Source organism: Cyrtonyx montezumae, unplaced genomic scaffold, assembly GCF_038088225.1.
Source record: "Cyrtonyx montezumae isolate F1298 unplaced genomic scaffold, pur_monq_1.0 scaffold_8, whole genome shotgun sequence".
In the NCBI taxonomy this organism is placed as follows: domain Eukaryota; kingdom Metazoa; phylum Chordata; class Aves; order Galliformes; family Odontophoridae; genus Cyrtonyx; species Cyrtonyx montezumae.
In genome coordinates this window covers 100815681-100831808 of record NW_027072089.1, presented here as the reverse complement: position 1 = coordinate 100831808, position 16128 = coordinate 100815681, and the positions used below count along the sequence as shown (strand labels likewise).

General features: G+C 38.4%; 1 protein-coding gene across 7 annotated transcripts in view; it reads left to right on the top strand.

The window, feature by feature from the left end:
* Positions 1 to 16128, top strand: part of TRAK1 (trafficking kinesin protein 1) — a 135213-nt gene that overhangs the window by 90630 nt on the left and 28455 nt on the right. For all 7 annotated transcript variants that reach the window (XM_065752758.1, XM_065752755.1, XM_065752756.1 and 4 more), the window contains 5 exons: positions 6215 to 6291; positions 9631 to 9747; positions 13527 to 13627; positions 14356 to 14464; positions 15909 to 15987. In XM_065752758.1, the coding sequence (XP_065608830.1) occupies positions 6241 to 6291; positions 9631 to 9747; positions 13527 to 13627; positions 14356 to 14464; positions 15909 to 15987 (457 nt within the window). In that variant the 5' untranslated portion in view covers positions 6215 to 6240. The remainder of the gene's footprint in view (positions 1 to 6214; positions 6292 to 9630; positions 9748 to 13526; positions 13628 to 14355; positions 14465 to 15908; positions 15988 to 16128) is intronic.

Sequence of the window (16128 nt, the reverse complement as noted above, 5' to 3'; positions counted from 1 at the left end):
TTCTTTCTTCCTGCGTATCCTACCTTTCATGGAGATCTAAGTACATTCTGAGCCTATTCTTGCTGATTTCAAGTGGAAAAGGAACATTGAGTTCCATCTGGGTTAAATTTAGTCCTGTGTCTCTTTAGTGCCTACCACTCAAAAGCTCTGTGTATGAAATGCCTTTTAAAGATGCCTCTCTCCTCCACCTATATGTTCAGGTCACCTACATACTTAATGTAGTAGTAATGTACATGCATAAAAATATCTGATACTTTTATGTGTCTTTTCATGTGGGCACACTTTTTAAGAACAGTGTTTCTGCTGGAGCTGAGCCAATTCATTCTGTAAGAAAAGCAGATAGAAGCACCAGCTGTATCCTTTCCCTGCTGAAGAGAATAAACATGTAGCTCTATCTGGCTATAAATCTAGTATAAGAAAAGGGAAAACTGGAGAACATGTTTCGTTAATGATTTACGGTTGTTTTGTTGTTTACTCTGAGTTTCTGTGTGTTCTCATGGAAAGAAGTAAAAACTGTGCAGTGAAGTCTCCTTAATTGTTCAGCATATCCTCTGAGTAGGGCTCACTACTAGACTGTTCTATCCATGGGCTTTTAGACATAGTGCGTTTTTTTCCTTTCACAACATTTAGAACCTTTGACTGAGATCAGTCCTGTTTTTAAAACCTCTGTCACAGAACTAGTGGGCAGCATTACAGAATCAGTGCTCCTGATGAGTATGGGAGGCACCTTCACAAAGGTCTAGGCAGAGCAGTCTGAGAGTCAGCATGCTGCTTTTGAGTTGTAGACTATTCAGCAGTAACGTTTGCTCTACATCTGATGGTCTTTGAGCTGACTCCAGAGAAGGGATAGCTGTTGATAGCATCTGTTCAGTTTTTGTTGGCAAAAAAAACTTTCAGCTCTTCTTGGCTTATGTGCTGCTGGGTCAGCTAGTTCTGAATCTCGGCTGTGTTGTGAATCTTTTCCAGGTGAGACAGAAAGAGGCTATATTATTTGTTCAAGATCTGTGATAGTAGCCCATCGTTACTATTTCAGTTTACTAATGTAGTAGATTAAAACCCCTCTTTATCTTTCCGAGTTTAATTCTAAAAACTCCTGTGATCACAGAATCACAGAATTGTAGGGGTTGGAAGGGACCTCCAGAGATCATGGAGTCCAGCCCCCTGCCAAAGCAGCTCCCTAGCCCAGGTTGCACAGGTAGGCATCCAGGTGGGTCTGGAACATCTCCAGAGAAGGAGACTCCACCACCTCTCTGTGCAGCTGTGCCAGTGCTCCGTCACTGCACTGTGAACAAATTTCCTTCTTCCAGAATCTCAACTTCAGGCACACCACATGTCTTAATTACAGAAAATGTGAAATGTGTGTTTTATCTTACAAAGATGTTCAATAGAATTAAGGTCATAAAAGGGTCTGGAGTCTTTAATGCATGTCTTTTAATACTGCCTTGTCACTATGTTTTAAGATTTTGAAAAGGTTTTGAGTCCAGATTGTGGTTTAAGCTGTACACACATTTAATAGTTGTAGTGAGTACAATCCAATGTCCTACTTCTTGACAAGCAGTGGATGAAGGAGGAGAATGTCAAGGCAGCAATTCAATGAACAGTAGTCAAAAAGTCCTGTTTGGGGAGAAAAAAGCATTCACAAAAGAGCTGTGATGGATTCTGTCGGTAAATTGTAGGCATTAAAAATATGGTAAGTCACAGGGCCCAAATGTTGGGACAGTTTCCTTAGTTTTGCTTTGTGGCTGTGTTTTCCAAAGTGCCATGCTTTGATCTGTGTTTATATTAATAGATGGAACAGCTATATTATGTTCTTGCTGGATGTGGAAATCTGCTGGTGTTTGCCTAGTGATGGTGTTGTTTGTCACATTGTTCTTGTGTATTGTTCACAACACTGTTCTTTTGAACTCATCACCCTAAGTGTGACCGTGAGCTGTAGTGCAGTGACTGTCCACCGTGGCACACAATGGCCTCCTGTCTGCCCTGTGTGCACCTGCCTCCTGCAGAAGGCCACACTCCTGCCTTGGGAGAGGGCTGTGTATGAATTAGGGCTCCTGGCAAGTCCTGCCTCAGGAGCATGTTTTGCAAGCTGCTGTGGCAAAAGTCTCTTAAGATGTTAAGCTCCTCAGGTGAATGTGCTCCACGAAGGCCATTTTGGAAATTCCAGGTGCCATGACCCAGAAGCCTCTGCCTCAATTTAGCCAGAGCTGCCAGAATCTTCTCTTTAGTAGAGGGGAAGTTAACATATAAAACTTTTCTAGCCTGAGTGACAGGAGAGACTGGCGGGACATTTTTTTTTCTGAGTTCATTTGAGAGGAAATATGTATGCTACGACAGCATTCCAGAATGGCCCCATGGCCCTGGCTCAGCTGAGGTAGAGCTTACAGTAACCAGTGCTAAAGTGTAATGATCAGTATCTCTGGGTCTGAAACGGTGAATTTTGGCCATTACTTTATGCTCTGACTGCGAAAACTAAACCAATGTGAACTGTCACTGTATGAGCGTGACACAGACGGTCTGTCAGATTGTGTTATTATACAGGTCAGTATTAACAACCCTAAAAGCAGAACTTCGCCATCTTTTTTGGCTTCTGTTGACAGTGATTAGAAATGAATGAGAAGAGGAGCAATGAGAGCTGAGCTTCCTCAGCCTTGGTTGCTCTTATTTCTTTAACACAAGAATTAGGAGGGGGTGTGCCACAGAGAGGGAGTGCTGGCTCTGGCCAGCCAGCGCATCCAGGCCTGATGACACCTATGACTGCTGGCTCCTGTGATGTTTTTCCACGTACACCCCCTCTTTGGAGAAGGTGGCTCAGTGCTGCACTTCCCAATAGTAATGCTGTTGTTTCTCTTCCCCTCCATGGCTCTTTCCAGTTCCTGAAAACAGACTTTCCTTTTAAATACCATGATACATGGCTGTGTGGCTTTCAGGGTGCAGTCCAGAAAGGCATATTCTTTCTTCACTGGGCGCCTTCAGCTTGGCAGTTGGTGCTTTAGGCAGTGCAGAATTTGGACTTGAAGGAAGCTTCTAGCCAGATGCTGCATTAAACAAGTGATGAGAGATAAATGCAAAGCACATCTTGTGCTCTCTATACTTCCTATATATTTTTTTTATTTTTATTTTAATATTTCATCTTTATTGCCTAATGGCTTTCTCCATAAACTCTGAGGTGAAAGATGTATTGGGTTTGGATGTATGAATTCATGCATGCATGCATTTAGATACTATAGTCGCTATCATCCTCAGGCAAAAATAATACTTGTTTGCAAATGAGCAAAAAGAGGTCAGTGAATTGGCACTGCAGGTTTTGCATTACAGAATATTGTCCTTCATGTGCTCTTGTTTTATCTACAGTAGTGTTATGAGGCTCTCCTATTCATCAGAAAGCAAAGCAGGCTAGAAAACCTACTGTGCAGAATCCATTAGAAGTGTGGGTGATTTTTTCCCTCTGTATTTCACTTATCAGAGCTCAAAATAATGCACCTTTTTCACTTGGTGGATTTTTTTGACTACTAAGGAAGTCAAAGTCACTGCTCTAGCAGTTGGCTGAATGTTAACTAGAAAAGACAGGCTACATGCTTAAACAGTTTTGAATTTTTTAAACGCTGCTGCTGAATTGCTTTCTCTCTGTCCTTTCTACCTTCTCTTCCCCTGCTGCTGGTATTTCAGAGGGGCGGGGTACAGAACTGTTTTTGAGCTTGTCCTCTCTTCAAAAGCAGTGCTTTCCTCTCCCCTAGTTGCTCTGTGCTGTTTATGCTGGGTTGCACCTTGACTGACTATAGGATGCAGCTGACAGAGGGTTTTATTGTATGCCACCCTTTGAGGTTTATTTCCACTTGAATACTGAGAACGATGAATAATGTATCTTCTTGGATTTGAAACTGTTTCACACTGTCAGGGTAGTATATGAAGACCTCTGCGTTAACTGTGACCAACAGAAGGTCAATGTAAGTTCTGAAGTGCTACGGTGGTTGGTGACCAGATTGCTACTGCCCTACCAGTAGTCTGTCTGGTTTGTTGGCAGAAACTGGAAATGAATATTTGACTTTATCTTATATCTGCTTGTTGGCAAGGTCTCCTTTCCGTTGAAGCTCTTGAATGTTTGTACATAGAAGTTTGTATCTGTTTGCAACTCATTCTAATGTTCTGTGTTTTAAAATGGCTGTTTAATAACAGCAGGTTGTCAAGGCAGTCTGATAAAGATTAAGTGGTAAAATCAGAAGGAATAGCTGTGTGAGCAACTAACTGCGTGGGACCAACCTTGATTTCTCTTTCTCCACCCAAGTGACCTTATACTGTCTGTGGGAGCACTGTCCTTCTGTCAGCTAGGGTACACGTACACCTGAATTAGAACAGTGTGGAGTCGGCGTAGTCATAATCGGTGGTGATTATCAGTATTTATATCTCAAACGTAATTTTATGGCAGTAAGGGAGTGTTGTAACCAAGGGAACTACTTAGTGTGCCATTGTTTTGGAAAATAAACCCTTGATGTCAAAGCTTCTGATAGGTGTTATTGCATGACCTTTGAACTTATCCCTTAATTTATATCACCACAAAAATGACATTTTATTGTGAATTCTCTTGTAAGTCTCTCTGTTTTCTTAAAGAGTTTGTATGGAAAACTTCTTTTTACCTCCTTTGGTTAATACAGTTGATGTTCTCTTCAAGATACTACAGGCTTTTTTTTTTTTTTTTTTTTCCTGTGGCATCCTTTTTAGTCAAAAGCAGATCATATAGCTTTTAGCTTACTAATGCACTGTTATTGTCTATTGTAGAATGCTATAGTGATTCTTTATATTTCTATGTAATTTTGGTCAAATTACTACTTTGAAGTGTAACCTTCCATGCTGTTTTTGCTTTCAGGCATAGTTATTTGGATAAATGTTATTATTCTTTGCATATATTTGAATGATGATTTCTGGAATTCTCTGGCAGTACACGTGTCACTGAAATGTTTTCAGGATCTGATCCTCAAAATTAGAGTCTGAGAAACAGGAAAATAAAATCAATGTAATTCTATCTTTAGCTTGATCATCTCTCTAATGTTCAAGTATGGAAAAACAAAACATTTCAACAGGTATTACATCAAGTACATCAGTACTTTATTATTGATGTGTCTTAGTGCTGATGGACTGCATATTTATGTGCAGTTATCTTACATACTTGTAATTGGGCAGCATTGTTTCCTTATTGCTGCACCCAGTACCCTTTATTTTTAATCTTATTAGGCCTTGTTTTTGTTTCTCCCAACCCCCCTTGATGCATGCTGAAACAGCATTAGCCAGTCTATCAGGCTGAGCTTTAACTGACATTGTCAAGGGTAAATCCCCTAGAGAACAATTTGCATTACAGCAGTCTGCTAGCCAATATTCAATACAATTAGCTCAACTTTATTAACTTCTCTTTTTTCCTGAAGTACAGGGTTCGAGCAGCTGAAAATAAAAAAAACATATTTAAGAATGGAGCAGATGCTGTTGTTTCTTCCAGTTATTTATGATTTCTTTTAGAGAACTTGCAGATCTCTGAATAATTCTGTGCAGGTTCTTAAAGGATTACCTGGGATGGTAGACCAAACTTTGGCATATGTCCTTAAATCTAAGAGAGCTCCCAATTCCACCTTAGCATTTAATTACCAACACCGTTTTAGTAGACATTTTTATGGGTAATACTATGGCCATGGTGCTGTAGTCTGAGTGTTATAAAAATGGGTTGTTATTTTTTATGCATATTTTGTTGGCTTTACTGTCTCATACCATAATGGTTAATTCTTATCAATTTAATATGACATAATATTCGTGATGAACAATGTTACTAACGTCATTGGAGTTGCTTATTGCATGTAATGCAGTGACTGGGTGACATGACAGAATCCTACTCTTGTGTCTAAGAACATGTATTTACTTCTTCTATGGTTTTTTGTTTTTTGTTTTTCATAAACTTGAGGCATTCCTCTTTGGAGAAGAAAATTTTGACGTTTTAGTGACGTATTCTGCCACCAACGAGAACAAATTCACATTATGAAAGGGAAACACCTGTATTTGCAGTTTAACTTGGGGCTTTGATATTATGTTTTTTTATGTTTCGATACACTTACCTGAAAATTGAAATAAGCAGTTTTAAAATGAAAACTTTTGTAAATCCATTTTCTATAAAGGATATATTTTTCTCCAAGTGGTGTTGCCAATACTATTAATGCTTTATCTTATTTTCTCACAGTTTTATGTGCTGAAAGAGTGGGCCAGATGACTAAAACATACAATGACATAGATGCTGTTACACGTCTGCTTGAAGAGGTAAGTATTGCATCTCTTTAAAGACCTATACACAATGTGAGAAAAGAGCACAGAAATTGTGTGGTGGTACTAGTGACTGTTAATAGATGTTTCTCAAATGGGGAAGAATAAGTGCCTTGAGTGTATGTAAACTCCATTGGATTGCTTACTAATGGGTAAGGAGAATAATCTTTTTAAGTAAAGGCCGTTTGTTTACACCAGTTTTATGGATCCATTACTTCTGCTTATTATTCAGATTAGGCCATTTAACGTATTCTTGGCCAAATATTTGCTCAAATGAATGAGAAGAATGTATGTAAAGCCACTAATATTATTACTGCTGGATTAATGTTATAAAAAGTGAATTCACAATTACAGTTGTATTTGTAGTTATTATCCCACCTAGTATCTTTCCAGAGGAATGCAAAGACAAAAAATGCTTTAAATTTCTAATGTTCCATCCATCTCCAAGTCTTTTCTTCATAGCTTTATGTTTGGTTTTGGTGTTGTTCTCCCATTTCTATGTACATTATTATAACTGTAATCCTTGGTACACAGGGAATGGCAAAAAGCAATTGTGAGCCACAGGGATGCTTATGTTTAAGGGTACCATGATAAATTGTTTGACTGAAATTAGCTGTTTTTCTGTAGTGAACTTGAATTATAATTTTCCAAATAATGTTTAGGAAGATCTATTTGGATGAGAACTGTTAGAATTGTGTTAGTTTATGTCCGAGTATAATTTAGTCCTTTAAAGCTATTTGCTTACATCCTGCAATTGCCATATGGGGTCTGTGTAGCCACAGTACATTGTGTGGTCTGTTCTTCCAGTTCTGCAAGGGAACAAGCACAGGAATGCTTGCATCTCTCACCCATGTTTGATAACTCTGATCTCAGTACAAGTCCTGTTTTTTGTGCTTTGAACTAAACTCTCTTAACTGAAATTTCATAGAAAGTTGTTTAAAACTGATGCTTTTCCAAAAAGCTATGTCCAGGAATATTCCACTGACTTATAATATCAGACTCTTACCTTTCTGCATCCTCCTGTTCCTTTTTTTTTTTTTTTTTTAATTTGCCTTGGATTTACTTGCATTTGTTTACATGGCTCGTTCCAGCACTGATGCAGCATTTTGCCCAATTGTTTCCTCCCCTGAGCCCACATAGCCAAATGTCTATAGATCCAGAAATCACACTCCTGGGAACAACGCTTGGACTTGCTGAGCCACTGTTATGAAGCATTTGATTTACTTTTTCATCTGGATAATAGCAAAGGGATTATTAAGTAACATGCAACAGGTGAACTTTCAAGCAAAAAAAATCAGTGAGGTTTTTGTTTTAATTGATCGTTTCTTTAACTGCTTTGCAAGGTAGATATATACATTTACAGATCCTTTCCCTAATCTGTAAGTGGTCATTATCACAAGAGTCTACATTTGTTTGCAGAAGTTAAGGTGTAACTCTTTCTGCTGCCATAACTTAAACGAGAGAAAAACAAGCCCCAGAGCTACTTCTATCTTCCTGTTCTTGTTGGCAAGCTTCAAAAGAATTTATCGTGCAGTTGGCAGGGTGGGAGTTGCAGCATTTTGGCAGACAAGAAAGAGAAGATACCAAAACAATGTGGATTTAGGCATTCTGAAAACCTGTGTCTATTCCCCAGAAAGTGAGCAAAAAGGGAGTGACATCAGGTCTGTCTGGATATGTGGTAAGAGCAGCAAGAGATTCCTTTGTGAACCTGCTTTCTTATCTTTCAGTTTAATTAAACTGTTTAAATGTCTCTGGCTTTAGTGTTTTGGTTACTCATGTTGCCATAATGCATCAGTTCCTTATCACAATGAGTAACAGGCATGACCCCAAAATGAGATTTATAGTTGAACTGCTAAACATTGTGTAGGAAACCTATGGAGGTTAATTAAAGAGCCTGGAAGCTCTTGCATTCCTCACCTTTGAGATTAGAAACTCCATTGCTAGTTTGTTCAGCCTCTGCAGAGTCAAATTCACCAAGTACTATTTTGGTTTTTGCATTTATGAAGTAAGATAAATTACTGAATAGTTGGCACAATATGTGAACTAAACATTTTGATAGCTTTGTGGGACCTACTGTTCTGAAAGATTGTGCATAAGATAATACCAGGAGTTTAAGACTAGATAATGACAACGAATTTAATGTACAAAGAAGCCTGACCTCAAAAATCATTTGAAAAATGCTATTTGTAGAGACAGCAGTGATCAATAACTCATCTTCTTTTATTATTACAAAACTTCTTTTGTGCTATGAAAGCCTTTTCATTCAAATTCATGTACTTGCTTCATGTCAGCCGTCCGTCTCAACTGCAGCTTTAGGTTTTGTAGACTTTGTCAGGAGTGTACGCATGTCACAGGGTGGGTTTTAGTCATGTAATTTGTATGCCTGTCAGATTAAATAAATAAGTCCCCAGTAGTATTTTCAGTAGGTCTGAAAGGGAAAAAGCTGTTCCTCAAATGATGTTGAAATAAAAGTAAGTGGGAAGCTGACCACTATTCTATTTTCCCACTACTTTGGAGTTTTGTAACAGAAGAAAAAATCATCAGTGAAAATGCTTAATGAACATTGCTATACAGATGTCTGTTATTTATCATCTTATCCTAGGCAGATTACAATCCAGTGTAGAGGTACATGTCATCAACACGATGGGTCTCTAATTTATATTGGCACATTTGTATGGTATTTGTATTGGCAGAATCTAGATGTGTTTTTTTCCACTTCCTTCATAGAGATGGGTAATGAGTGGGCAAGCATGAAATGAGAATAATCACTTCGGGCAAATTTGGGCCACGTGCAAAAAAGAGATAGGACTTTTTTTTTAATGGATGTACTTGCACAAAGAAGGTTGGAGGCTGTATACTCTTTGTCATGGAACTGGCTTCTGCTCCTGCACAGCCTTCTGTTTCAAGATGGACCAAGTGAAAATGAACAAACTCTTTGAAGCACCTGAGTTCCTTGATATTCTTACTGTGTTTCTGGAGTTCTTAAAATGTGACTTGTGAAGTTCAGTGCTTACATTCTGCAAATTATATGCCGAGGTGGTGGAATGTTTCCCTGAGTAGTCTCAAAGCTGTAGTAGATAACCAAATCTGGACTAACTTGCATTGTTTGATGTTAGACCTTGAAGCAATGCTTTCATGTGTATGGTTCAGTAACTCTTTATGGGTCAGTCCTTTCTGAATAATGTCAGTGTTACATAATAGAAAAAGAGTTAGCAAAAAACAAACAAACCCTTACAGAAGTGAAAAAGGCTCTTTACTGTCTTATATTTCTTCCTTCTGTTCCTTGAGAGAATAAAAACAAAAATACATCTGCTTTCTTTTCTTAATGCTTCACAGAAAGAACGGGACTTAGAATTAGCTGCTCGAATTGGCCAGTCACTTTTAAAGAAGAATAAATCACTGACAGAGAGAAATGAGTTCCTTGAGGAGCAAGTAGAACACATCAGGGAGGAGGTAAGCTATTTGTTTGTTTGTTTACTTGTTCTTTTTACATCTGACTGGTGTGTCTGCAATGATGGGAAGAATAATTTTTTTTAATCTTTGCCTTGTCCATACTTAATTATCTGATGCTGGTCAACCTATATTGTAGCAATTTAGTCTGCCATTTTTATAACACGTACACTTTTAGAACCATGACCAAAAAAGTCATTTGACCCACTAGATCAAATCATATGACTGGGGAAAAAAAAAACACCCTAGATACTGACACTTGCTCTGCCATAGATTTCATTTTCCTCTAAATTCAGCTACTCTTTTGGTTTTGAGTCACTACCTACTGTTTTCTTCTATTGATTTTGTCCTTGTTCCCCTCTATGTCTTATATATAAATTCCCCTCACTAATCCCTCTCTTCTTTCCTTTGTGTGCAGCTCACTGTTTTTCTGTCTCTCCTAAATCTTTCTCAGTCCTCTGTTTTTTCTCTACGGTGAATGTGCTTTTTGGTGGACAATTTTCTATCTATACTGAATTTTGACTTTAAGACCACAGTATTTGAGTTCTGCTAGTGCTTCTCTTCTCAAACGGAGTATGACTGGTCTTTTTATTTGTGAAGACTACAGCAGTGCACACTCACTGAAACGATGTCCAATCTGCTTTTTCCAAGCTTCAAACTGGGCCAGTTCAGAGATAAATGGGTCAGGTTGTATTTTAGGGATTGGTCACTATATTCAATGCACTTTATATGAACTTATCAGTGTTAGGAAGCATGGAGTGTTGTTGGGAAGCAAAGGGTGTAACTTGCTACCTTGTCTAGATGGAGATCTTACTGTTTCTTGCTATTTTGCTGTTTCTCTTTTCAGGGACATGTGGTAGGATCTATTGAAACATGGATTGTTGGCTTGCAGCAGTACATATTTATGAATTTTTGACTGCACTTGCCTTAGATATTTGATGAACACGTTTAAAATTTAATATGATAGTGCATGTCTTTCTCAATTAATGTGATCTATAAAAACATAACTGTAAGCTTTGCCTGTTTGAAGTAATTACTTGGGTCTTTCACATACTGTTGTATTTCTAATGAAATGTTTAACTCTGAATGAGGAGTTGAATATTCCAGGTACTGGCAGATAATGGGTGGATCTTTATTGGAACCATACAGGATGCTTTAAGAGAGGTTTATCTATAACTTGGTGTCCCTGTTTTAACTCCACTGTCTTACTGACTAACTGAGCTAGAGGCAAATATTTCTTGTGTTTCTTGTGATCTTAGTTTGTGAATCTTGCCTATGTGTAGCCATGAGCAACAGGGAGCAAAATCCTACAGTTGTAGGGCAAGCAGGAGAACAGTGAAATTGAATGAATTAAAAGCTTTAAAAGTGTCTGTTAATAAAATGTTATATCCAAAATGTGACGATGAATTAAGTGTGGATGGAGAAATTCTGAATGTATAATAAGTGGTGGTAGAGCATGCATAGAGAATTAACATCTTTCAGTAGGACCCATTCTTTTTGGAAAGGAAAATGAATTCTCTTCAGTCTCACAGTTGTTGCTTTTTGCCCAAGTGTCATAATGGGGCAGACATTTATTTGTGTGATGGTTGATAGGCATTGACTTAAGTGTGTGGATAGTGACTGGGCAAGGTAGGGAAGGGCATTTCATACTCTATACATCCAGAACAGAGAATTTGATGCAAAAAGGAGGGAAACAGGGAATGGCTTCCTCTGACAGGTCTGATTTTATTTAGAGGACTCAGAAGCAGCATTAGCACCAAAAATAAGCTTCTTACCAGGTGGCTTGATGTATTGGGCCATATGTTTTTTCAGCATCCATCTTTCACACTGTCATTTTGACTCCTTCAGAAATTGATGCTTTTGAGGGAGAGCTCATCAGGCTTTAATCTGATGGCATTCATATTAAAAATCTTCTTCTAGTAATTTTACATCTCCTATTATTGCTGAATCTTTAATATATGAACAAAATAGTAACTAAGACAACTGTATCTATAGACAAGGGAAAAGAGAATTGAATAGGAGCTTTTAAAATTCCATGAAAACTGCTTAAAATGGTTTGTTTGAGGGATATGTGGTTTCTGTGGTAGAGACAATGATGTGTAATTTACAAAGTTAAATTTTGTTGGTGTGTATGTCGTGACACTGGTAACCTAGAGCAGGGTGCCCAGGACCATGTGGTACAGATGATGTTTGAAGATCTCCCAGGAGGGAGGCTGTACCACCTCTGTGGGCAACCTATGCTCTGTGGGCTCTGTCCCCCATAGCATAAAAAAAGGGCTTCTGATATTCAGAGAGAGCTTCCTGTGTATCATTCAGCTTGTCCTGCTCCTTTAACAGGTTACTCTCTCTGGCTGTTTGCCTTCTTTTGAAGAAGTGAAATGCTTGAAAATAGCAGTAAAAATACTATGCTCAGTTGTTTCGTATCATAGAAGAAGAGCATAGAAAAAGCTAGAGATGAGCTAGTGTCCACCCACCAAAAATATCTGATTCCTTGTTACTTGAAAAGGCTGAGCTGGAAATAATTAGATTTCTTGTTTTGGAATGCCTTTTAGCTATCCCTGAAATGGAGGAAAATGAATCTCCCCAGCTGAATGCACTGAATTTGTTTCATGGATGAATTGTGGTTTTGTGTTTTTAGAAATGTGTAGTTCCTTTTAGAATCCATGTCTCAAGAGGACTTTGGTGCATTTCACAGAGTGTAATTCTGCAGAGTAGCCTTAGTAAAGTATATGACTTTATTAATTTAAAATTCTGCACAGTTTAAGTGCTTTATTATATTGTTCCATCTTTTTGTTGATGGTAACGTAGCATAAATCTCTTCTATTGACAATTTTTTTTTTTTTGCTACTAATAACTGGAAGTATAAATAGGTCTACGATACAAATATAGAAATCTAATGAAAACAGATGTGCTTTGCAATTTGTGCATTGCGAAGTGGAAGCTGAGGACCAAGTCTTGCAATGAAAGTGGGAGAGGACATCTTTTTCATCATTTATGTTATTTGTACCTGTGCAAAGGAAATAGAATCTCTTAACACTAGTGTCTTAAATTGCAACAGTAAAGTTGCATAAGTATTACTGTGTTGCCTTTAAACCAAATCAAAATATGAATTAACCATGTTAACTTTGTGGAATTACAGGAAATATTAACCACTCCATTACATTATGTTCATTTTAATTTCATGGATTAGACTGCCTCATACTGCTTTGCTATTCTCAAGTTTTGAGTCACCAGAGACCCAAACTACACCCAGAAATTGGCTGGCAGCCACCTGAGAATGGCACCTGCCACTCTGCATTGTTGTGCAACTCAGCAGGCAACTGAGTCCCAGAAGTGCCTTGCTGCATAAGCACTATAATAATTTAATCTATAGTCTCTGTCTGAAAGGTTTGTATCCAATCCAGGTGGTGACAGTTGTTTTATATAAGTGGGAAGTAGTATTTTGGTTTGATTGTGTCAACATTCATTTCTTGCTCTGTCATTTCAGTAAATTTATTTCTTTGAATGTGGATCTGGACTAATGCATTAGTGATTCAGGGTCACTCATCTTCCTTAGTATCAGTGGATAATTGCATTTTTGTATTTTTAAAAAATAAAATGTCTATTTTAAAGTTATCATTTCTTTCCAAAAAAGGAGTGTTTTCTGGTCTTTTCTACTTTTGGCTACTTGATTTAGCCTGAAGGTGGTGCTTGAAGGATAAGTAAGCAATTGATAGTAAGTTTACTTTGACAATATGTATAGAAATGCAAGTTACTGATCTGCAAGCTATTTCTTTGTGCAGGTTTCTCAGTTACGGCATGAACTGTCCATGAAAGATGAGCTGCTCCAGTTCTATACGAGTGCTGCTGAAGAAAGTGAGCCAGAGTCCATCTGTTCCACTCCGTAAGTTATCAATCTGCAATACTGAATCTTTGTCTGGTACTAAGCAAGGGCAGTTCAGACAGTTTTCATAACTTTGGTAGTAAAATGGTAGAATGGTAGTAAAATGATCCCCGTATAAGCTGGACATACAAATGGAACTCTGAACTTGGTGCACAGCACCAGCTGGAAAGATTTGCATTGAACTAGATGGCTATACCGGTGCAAACAAGAGTCAGGAGGGGAAAGTAGATAGGAAGGCTGCTGATACAGCACTGTGACTTTCTCAGGAACTATATCACTGTGGGTGTGAGGCCAACATTGATTCATTCTACCCGGCTGCTCCGCATCTCCTTTGCACACTGTTCTAGAAAGTTCCACATGGGTGACCTTTGTGCTTGAAGAACCTGAGGACGCAGTGAAAAATGCCATGCTGTTTTCAGTAGCAGAAAGAAAAAATTAAGCATGGCTTATACTGCATGTTCCAGGCAATTAGTTGGCTGAATAACATTGAAGACTGTGAGGGAATGTCTGCCTTTGCTTACAAAGTTCTTGCTGCATTCCATGAAGCATTAATCATGGAGCTGTTGAATTACTATGGTAAAGTCGTTTCTTTTCTCATAGTCTTGGTATATTTCATGTGGCTCTGGCTGTTTGAGACCTCTGTTCAGCCTATTTTCTGGTGAGGTTGGCCATGATGCAGGTAAAAATGAGTTAAAACTTGCTGATTTTTTTAATTTTTTTTAATCAAGGCTTAAGAGGAACGAGTCTTCCTCCTCTGTCCAGAACTACTTTCACTTGGATTCTCTTCAGAAGAAACTCAAGGACCTTGAAGAAGAGAATGTTGTGCTTAGATCTGAGGTGAAACTGTACACTTTGTGTTTTCCTTAATACAGTTGTTCATTTAAATGCTGGAACACAGGTAGTGAGAAGGTGTGTATTAAAATTTGTGGGAGCATCTAACAAAGGGTATGTAATTCCGTGAATGACAAAGATCTCCTTATAGGTACTTAATCACTTTTTTTTAATCCTTCCTAAATGAAGGAAAGACTGAAACAGAAGCTTCATGAAGCTACATTCCTAGCAATTTCCTTTCCAGCAGAATATGCTAGGGCATACAGCATGGGTGTCTAACCTTTTGTCTTGTCTGGGCCATGTTAAATGAGGAGGAATTGTCTAGGGCCACATCTAGGAAAGTTGTTCTGAAAGTAATACCTCTGAACTATTTCCATGGAAGCTACAACCAACGCAAAGAGCGCAATAATGCTATTTGATAGAAAATTCTCAGCTTCAAAAGTCTCTTTTTTTCAATATAGGTACAACTGTTAGCTATGTATTTTTGACAGTGATAAGCAAGAGCCTATGTGCTGCCATCATAGCAGTCTGCACTAGCAGAGGTGACCCACTGGTGAAATGCACCACCCACTGCCTCACTGTGCTCACATCATCTGTTTTATCTCCACAAACATTCAGCGAGTATCAATGGACGTCTGTGGGTGCTATTTTTAATCCATGAAGGAATTAAATTTCACACCTTTGCTTCAGACACACTTCAATATCAGACACCATTTTTTTCAGATTGCCCCTCTGCTGCCATCTGTCACACAGCAGCAGTGTGTAATGAGGTGTTGATGGGAAGTTTCCACCTCCATTGCCATACCACCAACATCCACCTTTGACATCATGGGCCAATGGCATAAAACAGGAGCAGCGTGGAACCAAATCCAAAGTATCCAAGCCTTCACAGCTTTCAGTGCCTTCTGTGTGTCTGTGCATTGGATATACATTACAGGCTCATCAAGGTGGTGCCAGACAGAGCCAGCTGGCTGGAGAGGAAAAGACAAATCAGGAAAGGAGACAACACTAGGATTTTATGTGGAATATACAGTTACAGTGTTAGGAATTTTCAGATATGGTCTGGTGGTTTTCTTTTTAATTTCAAGTATTTAAATTGTGCATTTCATTAGATATCTCCCTTTTTTAAGGTAACGAGATAAAAGCTTTGTGTATGTGGCTTTTGTACACTTGGGACTTTTTATTTTTCAAATATAAAGTACACAGGTGACATCTTGTGGAGACGAGGGGATACTGGTGCAACTGTAGGCAGTATCAGCTCTGCAGAGTATTCATCCAGCCCCTTTATCCAGAACATGAAGGAAGGCAGGCAAAAAAAATTTTTTTTCACCCTATTCTTAGAGGAGTGATTAGAAAACTTTGTCTTTCTGAAGCAGATGGAAATGCAGCAGCAGGCTGGCAGAGAACAAACGTGCTAATATAGCATATTTTTTGTGGATGTCTTGAATAGGCCTGTCAACTGAAGACTGAAACAATTACTTATGAAGAGAAAGAACAACAGCTTGTCAATGACTGCGTGAAAGAGCTAAGTATGTCTTTTTTTTTTTTTTTAATCAATCCTTCTCACATGCAAAATAGTTCAGGGTAGAAAATGTTAGTGTGAGGGAAAGGACAGTCTCCTTTGCAACATGAGCACTTTGTCTTTCTGTTTTTGTGTCCTACCAAAAATG